Here is a 24,236-nt window from a genome sequence, read left to right as displayed (position 1 = left end):
ATTAGTATCCTAGGTATAGTCATGCATAACATCAAGTTGTAAGAGGAAGGAGAGAATCAATCAACAGAGTAACATGCAAGATAACAGTACAGGTACTTGCATATAATGTGTCAAAATAAAGAACAGTAATTCTACAAGCACGCAGTTTGGTTAACACATCTGCAATACAAGAAAGGCATATGAATCTAGTTCTGCATGCTATTCCCACAGACATGTGAATCAAAGATTAGCAAAAACATTAAAAATGGTTGGTTTAAAATAACTTTGTCTTTGATACTATATTTCAAGGGAAGGCAGACAGTTACTATCATAATACTGGAAATTAACTCACGGTCCTTGTCCTTGAGGCAGATTAAGCACTTCATAAGCATCATCTACTGACATGGTAGGTGGCTTCTTTTCTACCTCCTTCTTCCAGGCATCAAGGGTGTCTTTCAGAAGCTTAACCTTTAAGAAAGAAGATTAAAATTTGTATGTACTAAGGGAAATTATTTGAGAATTTTTAAGCTACAAAATACTTGTGCTATATTTATTTAAATCAGCATCTCAAGGCTATCCAACTAAGCTTTCTGAAAAGCAAGTAACAAACTTGTTCTTAATATTGTTGTATAGTTAGGTAGCAAAGTCTTTATTATCAGGCAATTTCCTTCTTTGTTTTTGTGGTCCTAGGGATTGAACCCAAGGAACACTGGCTGACATCTCTAAACTTTTTAAAGACAAGGTCCTATTAAGTTGTCCAGGCCACTCAAATGTGCAGTTGCCCTGCCTCAAACCTCTGAAGTAGTTGGAATTATAGATCTGTATCACTTTGTCCAGATATTTCCTCTATTTTTTATTTTCTTATATTCTGTGTCTCTGCCTTAATTTTTAAACAAACATTCAAAAAGCACAGGAATCATGAAATCGGTAGAGGATACACTATAAGAAGAAAGCAGGCAGTATATTACGGTATGCGTCTCAAAGTAATCTAGTAATACTTGTTATGCTGGCACTCAAAACTGTAAAGGACAGTAGACTTAAGCTGGGCACTGAATGAAAAGGAGACCTATTTATTTCATGACTATGTGCCAAGGAGGTCAGTACTTCACAGACTAGTAAATTTAATTCTTATTAAAAATTTCAAGTACATGCCAAGATTGTGAGAGACAGCTATGTTTCCCAATCAATAAATGGTGGCGCTGGATCTAGACCTAGATCTGACTAAAACATCCGTATTTTTTTTTTTTTTTTTTTTTTTTGGTCTTTTTCATTTTTATCGGTACCAGGGATCGAACTCAGGACTGCCTGCTTTCAAGGCAGGCGCTTATGCCGCTGAACTAAACCCCCAGCCCCTCGTATGTTTTCTATTGTATCACATGTTGATTCTAAACCCAAATATCAAAGGCCACTTGTTTAAATCTGTAAAGAGCTGATATATGATACAAATGCCAATTGTAAAATCTTTTGGTAATGATAATGGTGTAAGAACAGAACAACATGGGCTTCGGGGCCTATTTTATTACATGCTCCCAATGTATCCAAAGATTCAGATAAGAGGGGTCCTAAAGGTACCTTGGATAAGCAGCAGCACACACTGTCATGCATGTGAGCACTTAATGCTTTTCATGTGTGCTAGGAATACTCACAATCAGACCCAGAGCCAGCTGGCTCTTTACTATTACCACTATGTTAGAGATAAGAGCTGAAGACTGGAGAACTTAAACAACACAGTGAATGTTACATACAGCTATTAATGGCCAGGCAGAAGCTACACCTCTGACAGACTACTTCTAATACCTAGCAGCTTGATCAATCTGCTATAAATACAAACTATGCCAAGCTGTTACAGTACAGAACTGATATATATATGGCATGAAATGTTCTACACTTACCATATTAATATAAAGATTGTAAAGTTAATACTCCCTCAAAAAAATTCCTTTCAATTAGAGATGTACACAATATATTGCATTATATTCACAGTTACACTGTGTTTACATAGAGGGGATACTCAGAGAAGCATCATTGCTTTTAATCAGAGGAGGAAAACTGTCCGAGAAGCTGTTTTTATAACGTAAGAAGGCACAAAGTAGGCTAACTTACCGGGTCTTTAATTGGCCAATCTGGAAACCGAAGTGTATCACAAAGTTGTTTGAGATAATAAATATTACAAAATAGTTCATTTTCTAACTGTGGATAGTTGATAACTGGGATGGGACAATACTGATAAAGTGCTCTTGTATTACTCTGAAGACGAGGTGTGAAATCAGCAAGATGGGCAGCAATCTTCTCTATCATGAGGCGCCTACAATTACAGAAACCATTGACTTACTATAAAGAGAATGTTAAAATAGATAATTGTGCAAGATAACTATACAGGTCTTCTTTTTCGGTTAACTCAATTATTGGCTTAAGATGTGAGCTTCAAAGTATGCTACTCAAGGTCATACTGTACAAAAATATTCAATGAAAACGAACTACTGTAATATTTATAAAGATCTGAGAAAAAAGACTGATATGTTCAGTCCTTCTTGTGGAAAAACAAAATTATCTATTACAAGGTCAACTGATAGCCACAGAATTCAAGTTTGCTATTATCCCAAAAAAGCTCATTACATGGTATATATAGTATTTATTTTAAGCAATTGATTACAACTAGGACCTAGCTCTCAGTAAGCAGAAATTTGATTTGGTTAGTATACAGTGATACAGCTTTTAGATGAGAACTCAGCAAATTTCGGAAGAAAAATATTATACACAAGAACTGCTGCTAATGTATTCATATTCATATTTATCCTAATGAAAAACTGGTTGTCAGCAAATGACAATCTACAGGTGAACTTACCCAAAGACGTCCAATGCTAATCAGCAGTTGGCAAGGGAGCATGAAGTCAGCTTGAGAATGACTGACTCAGAAAATCCAATAGCTTCCACCTACAGAAACTACCTTGAACTGGATCTATTAGCTGCCAAAATTCCTAGACAGAACCTGGTTGGATGTTACCATTTGCTTTTTGCGTCACTCCTTTTTCTGTGTTTCTACAGGCTTCTCATTTGGCATTCTTTTTCTTAATAAAGACATTTTGTAAGAATGCAAACTTTTTAATAAAGCTCAAAGTGTGCTGGTTAGGAAAACCTCATCCTAAAAGTATTTTGCAAAGACCTAGTCAGATTTGCTGTTTGTGGGCATAGTTTTGAATTAGTGGAGTATAGTCCTATTTCCAAATATCCAAAACACATGTCATTTTCTCTGTAAATATTATCTACAAATATTTATTAGTTCACTGCCTAAAGTCTTACCGGTTCTATAAATAGGTTGAGGAACTACTAATGGTAACAGGCTTAGAGCTCTATTAAGGTAATTTTGTCAAATTGTGTTGAATACAAAAAAGCTCAAGGCTTTATACAAACTTATCACTTATATGGAAATTCCTGTCACTTTAGATTATGATACTAATGAAAACATTTTTATTCAACAGAAGCCAAACCAAATGGCAAGCACCAAAAATTCTAGCATAAAATACATTCAACTGGTTATTTACCTCATTTCACTGCTCCAAATTGCTTCTGGTGTATCAAATTCTCCTAGAAAAATCTCTGAAAACTTCTCAGGTTCATAATTTTCTAAGTAACAAACCATTGCTTCAGGTAAGATGTGTCCAAGTATACTTCTCTGAAAAATATCTTGTCCTTTTGTCTTTAAAACGAAATCAAACCAAATGTAGTCAGAAACACTAAAATTATCTTTTACTTTTTTGATAAATGCATTATGATTAGAGAATATTTTATTAAAAAAGCACAAGTAGAATACACTGCTTTACACAACTTTTATTCACAGAGGTATCAGGGTATAATTAATCACTGGACATTTACTTTCAATTTAAAAAATCAGCTTAAGCTTTCTATATGCAAGGTAACATGAATAAACAAGTAACAATGCCGGCCCTCAAGTTCTACAATCTAAGTCAACATATATAGCTCAGAAAACTGTACGACACTAAGACAGCATTCTCAGTGTCAAATATTTAGAGGATTAATCTGGCTTACCTCCTCTGACTTGAAAGCCTGTTTGGTATGTGTGTATTTCAAAAACCTAGAAAGAAAAATAAATTACCTGTCAGATATAGGAACTAATCTGGGTGTAGTTACCTGTTTCCAAAGACTAAATAAAGTAAAAATGATAACCCATAATTCACATTCCCAGATTAACTTCTGATTAAAGCAACACTGTATTACAGAAAGATTTTTAAAATATGTAATAAGCTATGTAACTATGAAAAACTGCTAAATTTTTAAAAAATCAAAATGTAAAACTACCTGTTAATAGTTATGGTAAACACATATTAAAATGCTAGATGATAAAATTCTTAGACGTGATAAAACTGGTATATAATTGTGTAATTTTCTCCCTACTCTTCTGTCCAAAAATTTATACAGTATTTAGTTTTTATAATGGAGATAAAAAAATGATATAGTCACAAAAATTCAATTTAATGAATCTGTTCATGTATAATTCAAATAAATTTAGAATGATTATTCTTTATTACCGAGCAACAGGAAGCACATTGGAGCCTGTGTACATCATGATAAAGAAAAATGCCCCACTCAGATACAGACGAGGTAACTGTGGGTTATCCTGCATGACATGATACAGCAAAATAGCAACTTTCTCAACAAGGATAGGGTCAAAGGTCAGCAGGAGCTAAAAAAGAAATAAAAGAGAGTAAAATGTTTTGGTTAATTAGTAAAAAATTACAAATCATTTATTTTAGGTTTATGTATTTGTATGCTGAGGTTACCTTATTATAAATTACAAAAACCTGTGAGAGTCTGTGCGTTTATCACATTTAACAAAGATTTGAGAAGATGATTCATTCTGTATTTTATAGTGACAATAAAGTATCAGCTGAGAATTTATTAAAGCACACTTAGAAAAAGCCAAAATATACTTGATGGTAGTTTTGTCAAAATGTTTCAGGTAAAACTGCTATTTGAAAATCTTCCTAAATAGGTTTTTCTATTACTGACAAAACAAAAGCCTATCTATTGAGTTAGTTTCAGTTCACTTGCACTGACATGAAAAACCCCTGACAGCCACTTGATAACTCAAAAAGCAAAATAAAAATCAGATAGTAGTGGAATGACATTAAAAAGTAGACCCTAAAAGTACAACTTAAAGGCAAGAGGTTACATCAAGAATCAGCAAAAAGTTACTGCAGACCAAAGGAAACAACCAACAGAGTGAAGAGACAATCTACAGAATGGGAAAAAGTTTTTGTTAGCTACACCACAGAGGACTAATATCTAGTATATATAAGAATTTTTTTAAAACAATGAGACCTCTCCAAAACATTCAATCAAAAAAATGGGAAGCTGAAATTAACAGGCATTTCTTAGAAGTGAAATAAATGGCCGATACATACATGAAAAAAAATGTTCAATGTCTCTGACTGTTAGGAAAAATGCAAAATAAAATAATAATGAGATTCCATCTTAGAATAGGTATCAAGAAATTAAATAAATGCTGGCAAGGCTGTGGAGCAAAAGGAACTTCTACATTGCTGGTGGAAATGTAAACCAGAATGAAAAGCAATATGGAGATTCCTCAAAAAACTAAAAATAGGAATTTCACTCAACCCAGCTACTTTCTTCCTAGACGTGGCTGCACTTTGAAACCACAATGTCTTAAATGAAATAAATCAGCCACATATGTTTATTCTCAAATTAGAGGGGAAACCAAGAGAGGGAGAGAGGGGAGAGAGAAGGGACAGGAAGGAGACCTAAAAACAACAGACTCCCCACAACAATGTAACCATTATGTATTATGATCATATACTAATACCAAAAAAAATGGGGGAAGGGGCTCAACTAACACCAGAAGCACCAGTTATTACTTCCACTACCAGAAAATACCAAAAGATGTGGCTCTAGAAATATAAGATAAAAATCCTAAAAGAAAAATCTGAGACCACAGTCATGGATCTGGACCAAAACCACACAGATCTGCTATCTATGAACATGGCATAATCAAGTAATATCAGATTCAGTAAGTGTGCTATTTCAATTTTCTTTAAACACTTGCTTCCAAAGAATTCCTAATTGGCTCAGGGTGGTGGTGCATGCGTGTAATCCCAGCAGTCACGGGATGGAGGCAGGAAGACTGCTATGGGTCTGAGGTCAAGCTGGTGTACAAAGTAAGTTCAGGCCAGCCTGAACTGCATCATGAAACTCTATCTCAAAAGGACTGCCCCCACCAAAAAAGTTCCAAATATTTGGACAAATGCTATCAGTAAAATTAACAGGAGATAATAATAATAATAATAATCCACACTGTCTTGATATGCTTGATGCTATAGCATATACGAAGTTATACTCAAATAATTCAAGAAAAGAGGCACTATGGTGACTACTATTATGTTAGATTATCTGGTGGTGAAACACAATGATGCTTAAATTGTTCAGTTCTGACCTGCGTTGTTCTGTTACAATGTCCTCTTTTATCTCAATCTCCCCCCCTTTTTTAATTAATTTATTTTTTTCATTTTTTTAATTAAGAGAAAACTAAACTAAAATAGCGGGATATATTATAGTAACTTTTTTGTTTTCCTATTATCCTGATTTGAACCCCAGTATTGCTCTCCCCATGTTGTTCTGTCTGATTATACTATGTTCTATTTTGTTTGATAGTATCAAGTTTGAATGCCCATTATGGTTTGACTATTATCTTTTTTTGAAGTCCTGTAAGGTCTCCAGTGTCGGTTTTATTGGTCTTGTTCTGTACTGTTTTGATCAATTCTATTATACCTGATGATATAGGCAACTCAATTTAAAAATAGCAACAGGCACAATGGTAACCACTTTCGATCACCTGGTATTCTATTTTTGCAACATATACTATGCCCATCCTTCTATTCTAACTAACTCTGTTTTGCTTAGTCACGTTTGATTTTATTCTCTTCAAAAAAAGTACTAAGAACTGTGGGAGTAATAAAACCCAAAAAGTGTAATTGTTATTGTAAAAAAAGAGGAAAGGAAGGTGGACTAGGGGATATAACCACAGGTATGTTTGAATGTGTAGGATGGAAAACCGTATTACTGAGCTTTTGTTGGATCATTGAACGGAACTGTCTCCAATATCACTGTATGAATGTCCACGTTATATGCTTTAATTTTATAATTTGGACAACTGTTTCTAAGAAGACAATATGTAACCTATTAACCAGTGATCTCTTACTGTATATTTTTTTCTTGAAATTCTATATCACTTGTGCCCTTTTACTGCTTTGTTTTTTCATGTCCTTTCTTTTTTCTCTTTAAATAAAAATAAATAAATATATAAAATGTTAAGTACTAGCTCATGATTTAGAGGGTCAAAACTCTGGATCATGTAAAAACGAACTACATATCTTTTAAGTAAGTAACTTAAAATTTGTGCTTTTGTATCTTATCTGTTCAATAAGGTATTTATATTAAGTGTGTCATATTTTGATATATTTTTCAAAGGAAAAATGGAGAAACAGTCACATAAGAGTTTCCCTAACATTAAGGGCAACAACAGTTCAAGACCTGGTACTATGAACTTGCTGTAGTGGTATACACTTATAATCTCAGAATTTGGGAGGCTGACAAAAGAATTCCAGCTACACAGTGAGTTCAAGGCTAGCCTGGGAAAAAAAATGAAAAGAAAAAAGTATTTCAAGTTGTGTACTACAACCTAGCACATTCACTCTGTACCTTAGACCAAAAATTCTGAAGCTGTATCAGATAGTATCTGCTCCTAAAGTTTAATGAAATACAGAAATTCCTTTCTAGCCAATGGAAATACTATTCTGAAAATTACAACAGCCACCTTACTGTGTTTCAGAAAGATTACAGTCTCCCAGATTACAGAAAATTATGGTAAAACAAAACAAAAACTTCTAATTTAGTATTAAAATACAGGAATTCAGTATTAAAAATATAGGGGGTATATGCTATTTAAAAAGTTCAACTGACGGATAAAATTCTTCTCTTCAGTCACTTTGGTGTCAGACATTACTAAACATGTTTGGTTAATTAAAACATGTATTCCTTCGTCTGCCTTATGACTCAAGTTATGATCACATTTAAAAGTTTTCAATCTCTCTATTTTCTCATTACAATTTCTGTCCTCCCCCTTTCATAAATCTTGGGGAAATGTTTGAGAGCTGCTGGTTTTCTTGGCATGGTATTTTATCTCCCTGTTCAGGGCTTAACACAGAAAACAAACTGCTCCTTGTACCACCTCACATATACAGTCACATGGTCCCTGGGTGGGGTACTGGTTTACTGTGTACTTTTACTTAAGGGCCTAAACATAAATGTTCGCGTTAGAAAATTTTAAAATAACAAAAGTTAGGGGTGAGGGAAGCATTAGCTGCATTCTTGTATGCAAAAGTCTTTCTCACTAATAACTTAGGCACTTATAATACGTGAATATAAAAATATAAACTGAGTTGTTCCCTCTTTTGACACCAAAGTATAAGTGATGGGTACAAACCACACAAACTAGTAGCACAGACAGGATTCAAAAGTCAAGGTATGTGTAATTAATGTCAAAATTAGATCTGAGGGAGACCAGAGGAAGCAGTGAAGAAGGGCAAATAAAAAGGATCAACATTCACTGTGTGTGTCGGGCCAACTTCCCATGATGAATGTACTTATCATGCATTCGAAATACATACTAAGTTACTTTTAAAAATACAGTAAACCTGACAGTAGCATAATCAATAGCCAGGAGGGAAACATTTACCTGAAATTTCTGGGACCTGACTGATTTGGGGATACTCTAATCTGTGTTTTATATAACTAAATTCTGAGAGAGCAGAGTAATACAAAAGAAAGAAAAGAAAGTTTAATATACTCTATATTATTTGTAGCTACATAGTAACGCCTTTGAGTCAGTGTTTTCAGGTAACTGAGAAGGGTCAAATCTGGACTCTGTATTATACAACTCCTATGATTAATTATTTGTTGAAACATAAGCTGCCACCTCCACACCTGTGCCCTGCCAGTGTGCTTCCCACCAGCCTTACATCAAACTGTACCACAAACTAGACTAAATTACCTTTCAGTTACTGAACTGGTGTGATTTTTTAATAAAGCTCTTTTAAAGTAATGCTGAAATCTGGAGACGGCCCATTTTTAGGTTCCTGTATACAATCTTCCACAACATATTCAGAATACCAATTTCAGGAGTGAAATAAATGTAATTCAGAGTTCAGACTTTTTGAAAATGGAGTGAATTTAATAAAATAAAGAGGGGACTTGTAAGAAAATTAAACAAGAGACAATAATTCTTAAAATCTTGTTCCCAGTTTGATAACACAGAAGTAACTTACCTGAATAATATGGGGGAGACAAGTACTGTCTGATAGCAGTCTTTTCACTTTGGGTAAAGGTCGAATGATGGCATTATCTTGGTCCCTAAAAAATATTTTCTAAGGTTAATATTTAATATGTTAATTAAAATTTGTTATGTTCAGCGCATATGACATTCTACTAGGCATGAAGCAGGTTACCTTACTTTCTGTTAATGAAGACTAAGCTCTCATACAGCTGGGAACATGATTAGGTATTTTGGTTTAAATCTATTTGGCTGCTTAATATGACTTCATTTCCTTCCATAAGATTTCCTTGAAAAACAGTACCCTAGAAGAGCCAAAGACTCTTGTTTACTATTTGATTAAACTTTGTGTTGTCCAACACACTGTCAGAGGAGAGTCCCCCCAAAGGGTACATACCAAACTTTTGTCACATAAATGTAAATCTTCAACTGTGGCCAGTATTTTCTAAATACAGCCTTAGTTTTAATGCTGTATTTTTCCTGAATGCTAAATGTTTGGTTCTATACCAAATCTGATCTTTAACAAGAACCGGAAACACGGACAACCTGATATAAAATACATGACCTATCTTTCAGTAATTTCCATCAAAACGTATCTTTTGTCTAGTAATAAAACAAAATGACATACATATAACTGTTTTATTAAGACTGCGAAGTTCCATGCAAGGGTCATAATCATGACACTGGTAAGAGAACAAACCCTCACCACCTTTACCAGTCAAGTGGTCAAGAAGTGGGCCTAGAATCACCTTCATAAAAGAAGGGACTGAACAGATCCGGGCCTTGCACTCATCACTGATTATAGATTGTGCTTTACTATTTTAAAACTACTATTCCTACAACATAGCCAGTAGGTCTCAATTTTGTAATATTACTTGAAATTTCCCAAAAAAGGTTGCTTTTCAGCTACATGATCAATTTGCAAATTATATATCTGTTTCAACAAAAGTCCTGAAAAGCAGCACTACCCAAGGCTATAAATAGACATCTTTGTTTTAAACTGGCAGCACAATCCCACAACATTACTGAGGGGGCATCTGCACAAACAGGAAGAACAAGGCATTTTAAGAGTACCCTGTTAACCATGAATACATTGATAACATTTTACCTGCTTGGAAAATATCCACACATTGTGATCAACATGTTCAATATAAGGGTAGCAAGGTCAGTCTCATTCAGTACAGCCTGTCCACTGGCTAACAGACACCACTTAAGCTGAGGTATCGCCTGAAGTGGTCGCCATCCATCCATGCCTTGAGCCCAGCATCTGGTTTTTGCATTTAACATTCCTTTGGTCCACAATTCCTGCATCTTAATTGATGGAATGCATCATTATTACAAAAGACAAAAAAAAAAAAAAAAAAAAAAAAAGGAAAATTTGCCAATGTTTTCTGTATCAGTGTAAATACAAATAAATTAATACACCACGAAATACTAATACAGTAATATACTACGAAAAAACATGCAAATTCACTATTTAAAATAAACCCTGAGGTTGAGTTAGGAGGATCCCAACTTCAATTCAGCCTGGGCAACTTCTCAGGACTCAAAATAAAGGGGAAAGAAAAAAAAAAAAAATGAGAACAACCAAATTTGTGTTGGCAGGCTTTCAAGAATGCTTGGTTCACTACAAAACTATTGATAGTCAAATTCAAAGTAAGCCTAAAAAGCTGAAGATAAGAGAATATAATCAAATTTTGCAGATGAAGAGAACTGACTATTATTCTTGAACTGAATGGCATTATTCAGTGAATTTTAGAGTATACATTAAAATTTATTTCTTCATATCATTTGGAGGCATTATTTGACATAATTATTATAACAGAAATTGTCACTACCTATATAAAGTTCATTTATAATCCTAAATGTTACCACGGTAATGACAGTTCTTTTTTGGTAAGGGGAGGGATGATACTGGGGCTTGAAACCATGGTCTTCACTGGATCTACAACCCAGCCCTTTTAAAATTTTTTATATTGAGGCAGTCTTACTAAGCTACCCAAGCTGGGCTCAAACTTGTAATCTATTACCTCAAGCTCCCACAACTTTCATGTAAGGTTTAAAGACATGATTTTGTATGCATGTGTGGTTCTTCTGAAGTACAAGCCATCCTTCATATGGAAATAGAGCCACAGGGCCCTTTGTAGTTGATGCTTAGTAACTCAAGTCAGTTTTAAAATATTATACATCTCTATGTATGCTAAATAGGATGCTTTAAGAAATGAGATGCTCATTACAAGTTTCTCCAATATACATACCTCATGAAATCCATAAGGGCCGCTCCTTTCCTTGTCTGCGTTGCCAAAATACCATTCCTTTTCACTCTCTCTCTTCATGTCGGGAGCAGCTTCAATTACATTGCTCTATGTTTTTAAAAGATTTTAGTTATTTGTGAAGGCAGCAGTTATGAAAGCAGATATTATGAAACAAAATTATATATTACTCAATTTGGAAGTTTACATCCCTTTTGGAAGTCACCAGAAATTTTAAGTGACCTTATTTTAAGAGGTATAGATTAGATGTTTAACAGGCAAAAAACAAAAAACAAAACAAAACAAAACAAAACAGCTCTTCCTTTATTAAAAGACGTTTGAAGTACCAATGTGGTTTCCTAAATTTACTCAGCAATTTAAGCTAAATTCAAAATACCTGTATTTCCTATGATCATTAGCAACTTTTCAGGACACCAAAATTTTAGCAAGGAAGACTACTAAAAGATTTAAATAGATATTTGCATGAATAAATACATTAATCTTACACCATAATGCTCAAAATGTTTAAGTTTTTTGGGAAATAAAACTCAATCCAACTAAAGAGCTTCAATAAGCATGTGAGATCAAAGGCTTGAAATGCTAGCAAAAAAGTTTCAGTGGCTCTACATACTTAAGTATAATTAAGAATTTAAGACCGGGGATATAGCTCAGGGGCACAGAAACTGCCTGGCAAGCGCTAGGTACCAAAAACAAAGAATCCATACCACTGTTACACTGAAGTAATTTGGCCGCAAGTTGCTTCCATTTATAATTTTAGGTTTTGTATAGTTTTCTCCATAGTGAATGATAACCTCACTTGATATGTAAATGTACTGCAGCTCATTCTCTAATACGTCTCATCAATCATAGCTTCAGTCAACCACAGCCAGTCAACTATTCAAACATGTTTAGAATGCAAGCAGCAAACCAGGTAAGCTATCTCTGTACCCTACTTCCATTTTCAATATGCCACTTCCTTTCCTTTGGCAATTCACATAAGCAACCTATATGCTATGGCAGAGAATTCTGAACCATTTTTAGTACTGCCCTCTAATTCCAGAAATGCAAAGCCACTGTCTGTTGTCCAATTTGAGGACTGCAGATAAAGCCAATTAAGATATATACACAGGATTTGCTGTATTCACCTCTTTACAGATCACTTTTATAATTTTCCCTATTAATGTTTAATCAGGATAGAACTTTCATGTAATCAGAGTATTTTATTACAACATGATCTTTAAACACCCTAATGACTATCAGCTTTCAGTTAGGCTCATACATATACCAACTGGTTAAGAATATAAGACCTCTGAGATTTAACTCTGGTTCTGTCACTTTAGCAATGTATTCAACCTCACGCTCTCTGTTCATAAGTTTCCTCATTGTAAAATGGGAAAATAATGCAGCTCTTTGGGCAATTAAAGCCTAACAGAACCATATCTGGTAAACTATACAGGCAAATAATGAGTATTAGGATTACCATTATGAATACCTGGTATCAGAAAATGGCACACTGCAAGTATTCCAAAAGCACCTTTAGTCGCAGCTAAGACAAAATCAACCTATATCTATCTATTTAATTTTTATATTGTCATATTATCAAGAAATTAAATAAAACAAAAAATTCAAATAAGCTACGTTTATATCACACTGCCTCAAAATAAGCCATGTTAATGATATGGTCACTTTAAATGACAATAGATAGAACTGGATCATTATTCATTCTGGACTGTTCTCATGGTGATTTCACTTTTTTGGTGTTAGTTAATATCCAAGGTAATAGTACTACTATGGGCTACTGGAGAAATACTTTATTGACAATGTATGTTACCATATTTTTAGACTTCTGACCCAAAAAATGTGTTGAAAAATGTTAGGCTTGTAAACCCTAGACAAGCACATACTTGCAGTGGTACTGTAGCCCGGCTCACGTGGAGATGTGCAAGAGTAAGCAAGTCCACAAGGATTCTAATTCCATTTGAATCCATGAGATCCTTAACATTTTTCTGAAACAGGAAAGCGTTTTTACATAAAATAAAACCTTTCTCTTCCATGGGTACTACTATTCCAATGATTCTAAAAGAATATTTGGAATTTCTTTGGCAACGACTGACATACTAGCATTACTTTTTAATTTTCAGAATTTTTGTTTACAAGGACTACCAATTTAGAAGGATTAAAAGAGTAGAACTACATTACAAATGTATTGCATAAGAATTCCTACTTAAATATGTTCTGAACAAAAAATTCCTGACAAAAATTAATAAAGGCTGAAATTTTCAACTCTGGTCCTACAATTATCCTGTCATACGTTTTGTCTTGTTCTGTTCATAAACAGATTGTTCTATAATCAGAAACAAACCCTGGTAATTTAAAGTTTTTTATAATATTCCAGAAAACTAAAAAATAATTTCTTAGATACTGGGAAGACTAATTTAAAATTTTCTAGGATTTAGTTATTATATTTTAAAATGTAATTACTAAATTCATTTTAAAATATTTGTATTAATAGAGACAAAGCAAAACTGGTATTAGTATCAAAATTTTAAGAAACAAAAATCTGCTTAAACTTCACTGCAGCATACATTCCCATGTTAATGTTATGCATTACAAGTACAAATTTTTCTTGTTCTAGCATGAATCTATTGAAATGTTTTTAAACATAAGCAAAGTTAGGTGACTTCATTTTCTATCCCCAAATTACTTTCTATCATCAAAATGTATGTTAAGAAACTAGAAACTTTCCATTTTATGTCAGGTATTTATTTTTCTTAAATTATTTTCTTAAAATTGAATCCTAAAGGTTTCTTCCTGAAGAAAAGACAGTTAGTAATATCATCCCTCCATATCTTCCATTCAGAATTTTATTGCCATTAGTTTACTTGGCACCTGTAATATTAGGACAGAATACTCAGGGAATATTGGCAAAAACATTTCCTTTCATAAGTTTAAAGTACTCATAGTTTTCTTCTGTAAAAAACAAAAGAAACATCTCTGGATAATTAGCTCACACCCAAACTGCGGTAGTTTATCTTTATATACTCATATATTTGGAAATGATAGCATACTTATGCAAAAATACTGTACCTTATTAAGGATCAACTTGTTTAGGAAGAGGATCAACCTATCTCGTTCAAGTTTATCTGTGCACTATCAAAACAAGAATTCAGTCCAAAGTGAACAGAAACTCACATTCAAGACATTACCTTACCACTTCACAAAATCAAGCAATACCTAAGAAACAATGCCATCTTTTAAATATTAAGAAATCAAGAATGTTTGTCAACTATTACAATTTCAACATTTTATATAAATTATCTAATTTCTCTAAGTTAGAGACTTTTAAAATCATAAATAGATTAATGTATAATTTTAGGGAGATACGTAAAAATTAACTTATATTCCTGAATTAAAACTTTAAAGAACTGGTACAAAGTATTTTTTACATAAATGACATTGTGGTGAACATAACAAAGAAAAATAACCTTCCACTTTAACAAATTAAAGAATAAAATATACTTTTCAATAAATAGCTACCACTCAAATGTGCTGTACAAATGACCAAATGCCCCCTAACCATGCTCAAGTGTGAAATAACAAACTGTATAAAACAAAAATGTGTTCAATTTCCTATCCCTTTCCTATTATTAATGTACTGTAGTTCTTTCTAAAATGGAAAACCAAAGGTGCACAAAACTGTCACAGTCACTATTTCTTTTACATATCTTTCTCATTCATCTATATTTAAATTCAAAGACTAGCAAAGAAATCATCAGTTATACAAGTGTCAACTGAAAAACAGTGAACTGACACAGACAACTACTCATCCAACTGAAATTTAAATAAGCAGAACTCATGCCAATTTAAATTTAGTTTTGAAAATTTAACTTCTACCCCAGTGACACTATCATTAACTGTCTCCTAAATGGTATCCTTACCCTCTCTAACATTCCAATGATGTATCTTGTATCTGTAAAAGGTCCTATTTCTTCATGACATCTGCCATAAACAATAGCAAGGGCTTGTAAACATAAACACTTCATGTTTACTTTTGGAGTGAGTAGGAAGCGATGATACAGTTCATTGAAAAATTCATACCTAGATTTAAAAAAAAAAAGTTCAGTGACACAAGTAACCATGAAACCGGTAGTAAAAATATAACAGAATATTAGAAGTAGCTCACGATCTCTTAATTGATCCACTTTCTTCATTCTCATCTTCCTCCAATAGTAATCTAAGGTAATAGTCTCCTATTTTGATTTCCTCTGCCAGGCACTCATATTTAACCTTTATTAATTCAAACAAAATGCATTATTTTAGATTTTTGGCATCTCTACACAACCATTTCTCACAATATTTTTTGTTTAAAGTTAATCATTTATTAAAATAACTGGTAATTTATTTTTAACATGACTTACTACAAACTGAGTTGGGACCACACACCACTACATTTCACGACTGTAAAACATGTTAATAAAAGTTGTGACAGCACTGCATAGTACCAATGAAATCTGCTTCACTCCCCTCCTAGGTTTGCCATAACCAAGAGGAGCAGACAGTTTTGTGGCACAGTCTGAGAAGCACACAGAGGTTTCTACAGGCCTTGCCTCAACCCCAGTTCTATCTCTTGCAGATGGGCCATGACTTAAGACTACACATTAACTACACTGTATTTTTGTAAAGTCCTTTTCCTGTGTATCAGGTGACAGGGAGGAAAAAGTCCACACTTTGGATTTAGGCAGTACCATGAACCTTGTACTTAGGATAATCTTCTCAAGGGAAGATTGACAATCACTTGTAAAATGTAATTCCCTGAGTGGATTATTAAAATTTCTTGTTTTAAAGCAACTGATTTGCAAATATGTAATCTGTATAAAACACTTGTGCAAATATTTATTCTCACTCTGGTTCTATAAATTCGGAGCATTCAATTCATTAAACTGCTACTGATTAAGCATATACTATTTGCCAGGCACTATTCTAGGCACTTAAGATTTAGTTATGGAGTGAAATAAAGGAAAACAGGATAGGGAGACAGAATGTATGTACATATATGTGGTTTTTATATAAGAGGCTTTATTTTTAAAAAGGGTAGACAGAGAAGACCCATCAAATGATGACATTCAAAGAAAAAGTTCTAAAGGAGATAAAAACAGATTATGAGCTTGGGAGGGGGTGGATCAAGTAGAAAGACCTTGAGGCAAGAACACTTGTTGATTTCAGGAGAGCCAGTGTAGCTATAGGACACTGAGAGAGGACAAATAGAGATGAGATCAAAAGACAATGCCTGGCAGTGGGGGTTACCCAGACTGCCTTATAAGACATTTTAAGAACTCACACTTTTCACTAAGAGACATAGGAAGTCTTAAGACTGCCAAGGGTGGCCCGCAGAGAAATGATATAATCTATTGCCTAAACAAAGGATCATCTTGCTGCTATGCTAACAATACAGGGAGGAAGCAGTGATACTGTCCAACAGTCAGAAGGACTGGTTCTGGATAAATTTCAAAGGCCACTGAGTAGAACGGGTTGATAAACTGGATTTAGAGTATAAAATGATATCAAGGCTTTTGACTAAAAAGAAAGAAGGTAGCTTAGGGGCAGAACAGGAACACAATTCAAAAGAAAAGTTCTACATAATTATTATAGCTCATATATCCATCCAGTCTAGGAAAGAAAGACTAAGCTAGAGAGAAAAACTGAGAATTCATCAGCAAAAAACATTTAAAGCCATGAGAACTGATGAGGTCATTGAGGCAATGCATATAAATGAGAAGTCCAAAAACCAATCCTTTGGAGCCAGCCAAAGTGTCTGCAAGATAAGGGGAAGTGAATAAAGACTACTGAGAAGGAGCAGACAATAAAGAAGGAAAAAATGTAGGCAAACATACCCCCAAAATCACAGTAAAGAAAGCTTTTCATGTAAGAGGAATTATTAAATGCTTTAGAAACACAGCTGGCTTAAGCATACCAATGTTTTCAAATTTGCACCTGTTAAAACAGTTCAAATTATGTATAGTCACGTATCATTTAATGAGGAAGATACATTGAGAGATGCAGTATTGGGAGATTTTAACTTTGTATAAACATTAAAGCATACATAGCATCAAGTAAGATAGCTTGAACATCACTAGGCCACAATATATTATTAAGACTACCATGAATACACAGTCCCTGGTCAACCAAAACATATATATACACAAAATTTAATTATACATACAAAAGTTATCCACTGTAAATGTTTCACGTTTTCCTTGTTATTCACTATTTTAAAAGGCCACCCAAACAATCACATTACAGTATCAAAGTACCACAAAAAATTAATCAAATAAAGTATCAATGAATACGACAAAAATCAGGCCAGGGATTTAGCTCAGCAGCACAAGCCCCCGCCTAGCAAGCAGCAGGCTGTGAGTTCAACCCCCAGTGCAAATAAATAAATAAAAATTAAAAAATAAACATGGCAAAAATCTATTTCAATTAAGAATATAGATGCCCTGCAGGGGGAGGGTGGTTGTGTGTGTGTGTGTGTGTGTGTGTGTGTGTGTGTGTGCAAAGAACAGATTTAGAATGTATAACATCAAATATATTAAAGCTCACACATGATTCTTAGATGAAAGCTGAGTTATTTAATATTAATATTTTTGTCTCAAGTAAAGATTAAAATTTTCTAGTATTTCCTCCATGACACTAAAGATAAAAGTTATACAAATATTTTACAAGTTCAAAAAAGTACGTTTTATTTCTTAAGATTAATATATCATAAAATCTAAATTTTACCTCAAATTCATGGTGATTCCAGGAAATCACGTTAGCACTACCAAGCTCTCTATCGATAGTAAATGTTCTCATTTCAGATTCAAGAGTATCTTTCAGTTCTTCTCGTGTTTTGAAATTCCAAATAAGATTTGATCTGGCATGGTCTTGACTAAACCTATACATACATATGATCAGAAAATAGCAAGAAACAACAAACACTTAACAGAACCTACAAATACATTTTATAAAGTAATCAGTGGGAATATTCAGCTTTCGTAAGAAAATAAAATGTGTGAAGCAAATGTAGTAAATGCTAATGGAGCATTTCAGATATAAATACATAGGTTTTCACTAAAATTCCTTCACCTCTTCTGTTTCACAGTTTTCATTAAAAGTTGAAAAAATTGAACATAAATGTTATTAAAGTTGTGAGAATTTCAAACACTGATGTGAAATATTACATAATTTCAGCTATATGCAAATATAATTTTGGTTTAAATAATACTATTTTTAGCCATCAAATATCAGGCTGGGGACTAGAACTTCTGAACTTTTGGCTGTGAAGGATGTGGGATGAGCAGCATTTTATATATGAATCTTAAGGACTACCCAATACAATACTACAAAAAGTCAAGTTATGACTGAACACTTTCAAAATATCTTCCTTGTATTCTTGGGATAACTTAATTACTATAATGAGTCTGAACTGAAGGTGGATGGGCTTCTCCTTTGCTTACTATCAGTCTATAATCCTCCTAGACCATCGCATTTCAGTGTTCCAAGGAAATTAGGGAACAACTGAAAAGATTCTTTAGAAAAAATCCAAAGCATGTAACTGAGAATACAGTATCTACAGATGACATTCTTTAGAAGTAGTGGTGGAAGTTTTTAAATCACATTTTCTGTCATTAGCCATGACATAATGAATGTGTTGACTTCCAGACCTGGAGCTGAGAGTTACCCTAAAGAAATTTTGCAAACTCCGAAAATGTCAATATCCTTCTGTGTGCATGTTAGGGGAACAGGGTAAAATGAAGGGGGCTACTACATTTGAAAGGCTGATACAGTGTTTGAGGTCAACTTACTTTTCACAAATCTCCTTATGTTTTTATCATCACCTCTTTTAAGTCTCCATTTCCAAAAATAGTATGCAATTATGTCTAAGCTGTCAAATAAGTATTTTAAGTAATTGGTTCCAAGCCTTAAAACTTTTAATTTTAGCTCACCAGGCAATACACTATAAAAGACTATAGAAGACTAAAAAACTATAAAAGTTTTATGGAAGTATGTATGTATGTATGTATGTATTTATTGAGATAGGCACATGCTCAAGCTGTTGTTGAACTCACTATGTAACCCAGGTTGGCTTCAAACTCATGATGATCCTCCTGCCTCAGTCTCCTGAGTGCTGGGATTGACTATAGGAGTGTATTATCACACGTGGCTTAGAAGCATAAACAAACCAGTCTTAATAGTTACACTTTACTTTATAGCGTAAAAATACATGTGGCGTGAAGCATTGTCCCCAAAGAAGGAAAACATGCCATGATTCTTCTAATGGTAGTATCAAATATATCTATGTCAGAAAAGAGGTCTGAAGTTTACCTATAATAGAAGAGATCCCAATTTGCTTCAATTTTTATTCTTTGTCTTCTCTTTCGAAGAACTACTGGCTTTTGATTTATATTCTGGAGGGAGAAAAAAAAAAAAAAAAAACCAAAAAACTGGTGCTTAACCTAAGGCCACTGAATTCTTAAGGCAGAAGACTTCTTACTATGGAGTGATAAGCAAGATTATTTCCATCAAATTTTGACAGAACAATATTAATGAAACAAAATTCATAAAATATGACGGTAGGATTTTAAATTACATCACTTATTTACAGCATATATTTCTACAGTGTTGATCAAATATTTCCCGTGTAGTTTAAAATTACTGTTACTATATAGTAACTTGCAAAATTTATAATGATCACTAGTAAAACTTTTTACAGTCAAAAACAGTAACTTGTTATAAACATTTACATGCAGTTAATACAACACAACAAAAACAATAAATGCAAGAAACTGCAGGTTATCTGACTGCCACTAAAGCCAAGAGGAGCAACTAGAATTGAGATAGTTGACAGAGAATAAGCATTTACATTCAGACACGTGAAGTGTGACTTTTTAAACAAAGAATATCAAAGGTGATTCCACATGCCAATTTAACACATTTCACACATGTAGCAGGGACTTAAAACTCACCATACTGTTTCTGTCCTGAATTTAATTGTAAAAGGGAAAAATGAAAAGAATTTTAAAGAAAAGAGAATAAACCTGTCAGCTAACCTATATCCATTACACAAATTTCATAAAAACGTTATCAATATAAATCATCTTTATGACAGAAAAAGGCCCATTTGCTTCTCTAAGCCCAAGATCCAAATTTGAGGCAGTCATAAACCCTTTAAGAATTCAATGCAGTTATGGCCTCTCTTCTAGAGATATGCACATATGCAAGATGTGCAACTAGAGAAGATTTCAAAGATTCCCTGGAGTCCACACACACACTAAAGGAAAAGAATTTCTGCTCCAACTATAACTATAAAAGGTTCAAATATGAGAATTTTAATTCTCAATGAGAAAAATGAAAAGCATAAAGTAGTATAGATTAAAACAGAAAAATCATTAAAGTGGCAAATCATATGAGTAATGCAAGAAAATAGCCTAGATTACAACAAATATAGATAAAAATAATAGTAAATTTGTAAAAGGAAATGTGATTTGAAATACAAAACCTATCAGTTATAACAGGACATGTTTTGTACAAATTTTAATTCTGTGTACTATCACAAAAATTAACACAAGGTGATTTGAATAAACCATATAAATCAGTTTGATTTTCACAACAAATCTTGCTTTAAAATTTATTAAGTATGTCTTTAAATTTTATCCTCCTTATGGCAAAAGGCTAGCACTCAAGAGTAATGATAATAGAAATGCCATCCAGAAATAGAACAACTATTCATAAACTGTGTGCACTGAATTACACACAGAGTAGGTGTCCTATCAAACTAAGAAGAAAAACAACACCAGCATCAATCCAACATAGATCACCTGCTAAGAAGGAAACTGACTTCATAAACATTCTGATCATGTTAGAAATGCAGCTCACTTCAAGACTAGCCAGTTAATCCTGATGGCTAGTTTTCAGATTAAAGCACATGAAAATCCCATATTCTATTAGTGTTTATATTAATAGTCACAAAGATTACTCGTGGTTTCTGTTATGATTTGTGTCTAGCTATCCCCCCAAAGCTTCACACAGTCATGGGGGATAAGCTTTTTTCAGAGGTGGCTGAATCAGAGTGTGAGTGATTTGTAGTACAATGCTGGAATTAAGAGTGGGTAACTACTAGATCAGTCCACTGCCTAGACTGCCACTGCCCTAATCCCAGTAGACTAGATGCAATGTAAGGGACAGAAAGAGGCTTGTCACGCTCCTTTCTTGTTGTTCTTGCTGTCTTGCACAGTCACGAATTGTTGCCCCCTTGCCTTGGTGCCAACCCATTATGGACTGAAACCTCTATAACCTGTGAGCTAAATAAACTTTTCTTCCTTTAACTTAGTGTATCAAGTGTTTTGTCTCAGCAACCAGAGAAAAGTAAGGCATTTTCCTAGACAACTTACTGTTTAAAACAGTACCCAGACAATGATAATCAACTGATGGTACCAAGAAACTTCTTGACTAACATATGCACTACCAGCATATTCATTACTCTTATTTACTCAAAATTTTAGGTAATCCTCCATATGCAGACAATATCAACATATAACAGTTTTATATTAAAAATACATTTTTTTTCTCTGATTTGTCTTTAAATAACAGATATGCTGGAATAGGGATGGGGCTCAGTGGTAGAGCACTTGCCTAGCATGAACAAGGCCCTGGGTTCAATCCCCAGCACCACAAAAAAGCAAAAAAAGAAAAGCAACAGCTATCCTTACTTTGGCTAAACAGTTTTATATTTAAGCTTATGCTTGATGAATGATATGCACGAAATCTGACGCCAAAATTTACTTGCAGTATGACAACTATATTCAATTGCCTGAAGCAACTGTTACTTTAAAAAGGGTATAACTACTTGAAACCAGAGGCTTGTATGTTTTAGTAACTGTAAAAATCATTCATACCATATCTATAAATTTCCCAGTTGTTCAAATGTTGTAACAATATTATCAGGACCAAACAAGTATACAGTGCTTTTATTATTATCTTGCTTGCCCATCAAAGCAATTATTAGAAAAAAATGCTACTGTTATTCTGATTTAAGGAAAGAAGTTCTGAAAACCGGTAACATGGATTAGTAAGTAATGGAACCAGGCTCAGATGTTGGCTAACCTAAGTTCAGTATTCTCTTTATTCTAGTAACTTGAAAGCCTAATGATTCTTTATATTGCATATATCACATATGTAAGGATTAACCTATCACATCCAAGTGCTTTCATTTTTAATCACCGCACAAAACATGACAGATGGATGAATGTGCACTACTGAATTAAGTTCTGTAGCAATACTACACAATGAAGAATGAACTAAATCATCTTAGAGAAGAGTTTGATTTGAGGGAATATTACAAAATTTAAACACAAATTAAATTTAATAAAAATGTGATTTTTCTCTAAAATACTTGTCCAATTCTGAGAGAAAAGGGAAAAAAAACCTATCCAAGAATAGCATCTTATTTTTGTAAGTACAAAACTAAATCTGAAAAGAAAGGAAGTAATAAATACACAGGGAAAGAAAAATACAGAAATTGAAATTTAAGGAAGAAAATTTAAGAGTCTAAATATATATTAATACCTAATTAAAATTCTACTCAGTAATTCCTAAAACTATGAATTAGGAGAAGTATATGTAAAAATATGAATCAGAATTAGGTGACATAAATTTTTCAGCTTCAGGCATTCAATCAGAAATAGCTCAACATCACTATAGTCAGACTGAGGACACAGAAATGCTAGAAGCTTGGAGCAGATTTTATTGTTACCTCTTTCTGAGCAATGCCCATCCTATCCCTCCAGTGCATCAACACAAGATCCACTTTTTCCTTGGCAAATTTTTCAACTTCTTTAGCAGCTTTCCCAGCTAGTCTTTGCCACTCTGGAACTTTATTAAATTTTCCATACTGGTCCTGTAAAACAATGTTAAAATCTATCACATAACCTATTTACAAAAGTCTTCAACACTATGTAGAGCCAAGTAACATTATCTACTTTGACAGGTAAAATAAATATGTGATGATAAGATTTAGGGAACAAAGTGAAAATTTCTACAATAAAAATTTATTAGAAACATTTACTGTTTTACTTAGGTTTCAAAGTAATTTCTTTTGGGGGTGGAGGTGGGCCAAGGTACAACTGGGAAATTGGTCCAGAGAGAAGAAACGAATGACAGAAGAATACATATATGAAATAATTATAAAAGTATACCATGAAAGACACTTCAGTAATTTTCTCAGAAATAGGCCCACTCTAATAACACAGAACTCAGTATTTCTTTTTCACCATCAGATTATGTGTAAAATACATTAGACACTTTAAATTTAAAGTAAGAAATTCACTCCCAAATGTGCCAACAAATTAAGTTTAAAACACAATAAACCACCAATGTTCATGAAATTAGATTGTGTTGATAGTTGTACAACTCTAAAAATACTACAAAGTAATACTGCATATTTAAAACAGGTGACCTAAAATTATGAGATGTGAACTTTACTTAAAAAAAAAAAAAAAAACTATTAATAAACCAGGCAAGGGACACAGGCCTGTAATCCCAGCACTCTGGCAGGCTGAGGCTGAAGACCACAATTTTGAGTCCAACCCAGATAACTTAGCAAG

At 33.5% G+C, this 24,236-nt stretch overlaps 1 protein-coding gene across 4 annotated transcripts in view; it reads right to left on the bottom strand.

Annotated features, from left to right (window-relative positions):
* The window catches only part of Dnajc13 (DnaJ heat shock protein family (Hsp40) member C13), a 132,189-nt gene that overhangs the window by 45,911 nt on the left and 62,042 nt on the right, over positions 1 to 24,236 (bottom strand). For 3 of the 4 annotated variants that reach the window (XR_010047570.1, XM_063248998.1, XM_063248999.1), the window contains exons 20-35: positions 23,387 to 23,530; positions 20,601 to 20,615; positions 19,960 to 20,042; positions 18,376 to 18,529; positions 15,779 to 15,882; positions 15,534 to 15,693; positions 14,683 to 14,745; positions 13,500 to 13,601; positions 11,602 to 11,706; positions 10,452 to 10,654; positions 9,339 to 9,423; positions 4,527 to 4,681; positions 4,027 to 4,072; positions 3,522 to 3,676; positions 2,083 to 2,284; positions 332 to 447 (exon numbers count right to left, since the gene is read on the bottom strand). Coding sequence is in view for 3 of the 4 variants with exons in the window: in XM_063248998.1 (XP_063105068.1) it covers positions 332 to 447; positions 2,083 to 2,284; positions 3,522 to 3,676; positions 4,027 to 4,072; positions 4,527 to 4,681; positions 9,339 to 9,423; positions 10,452 to 10,654; positions 11,602 to 11,706; positions 13,500 to 13,601; positions 14,683 to 14,745; positions 15,534 to 15,693; positions 15,779 to 15,882; positions 18,376 to 18,529; positions 19,960 to 20,042; positions 20,601 to 20,615; positions 23,387 to 23,530 (1,892 nt within the window). In the remaining variant the exon portion in view is untranslated. The remainder of the gene's footprint in view (positions 1 to 331; positions 448 to 2,082; positions 2,285 to 3,521; positions 3,677 to 4,026; positions 4,073 to 4,526; positions 4,682 to 9,338; positions 9,424 to 10,451; positions 10,655 to 11,601; positions 11,707 to 13,499; positions 13,602 to 14,682; positions 14,746 to 15,533; positions 15,694 to 15,778; positions 15,883 to 18,375; positions 18,530 to 19,959; positions 20,043 to 20,600; positions 20,616 to 23,386; positions 23,531 to 24,236) is intronic. The other variant, XM_063249000.1, reaches the window with a different exon arrangement.

This window comes from Cavia porcellus, unplaced genomic scaffold (assembly GCF_034190915.1).
Source record: "Cavia porcellus strain 051 isolate PalLab524CR breed Dunkin Hartley unplaced genomic scaffold, mCavPor4.1 scaffold_5, whole genome shotgun sequence".
NCBI classification, from domain to species: Eukaryota; Metazoa; Chordata; class Mammalia; order Rodentia; family Caviidae; genus Cavia; species Cavia porcellus.
The sequence above is the reverse complement of the archived record's forward strand: the minus strand, read 5'-3'. Positions and strand labels throughout refer to the sequence as shown.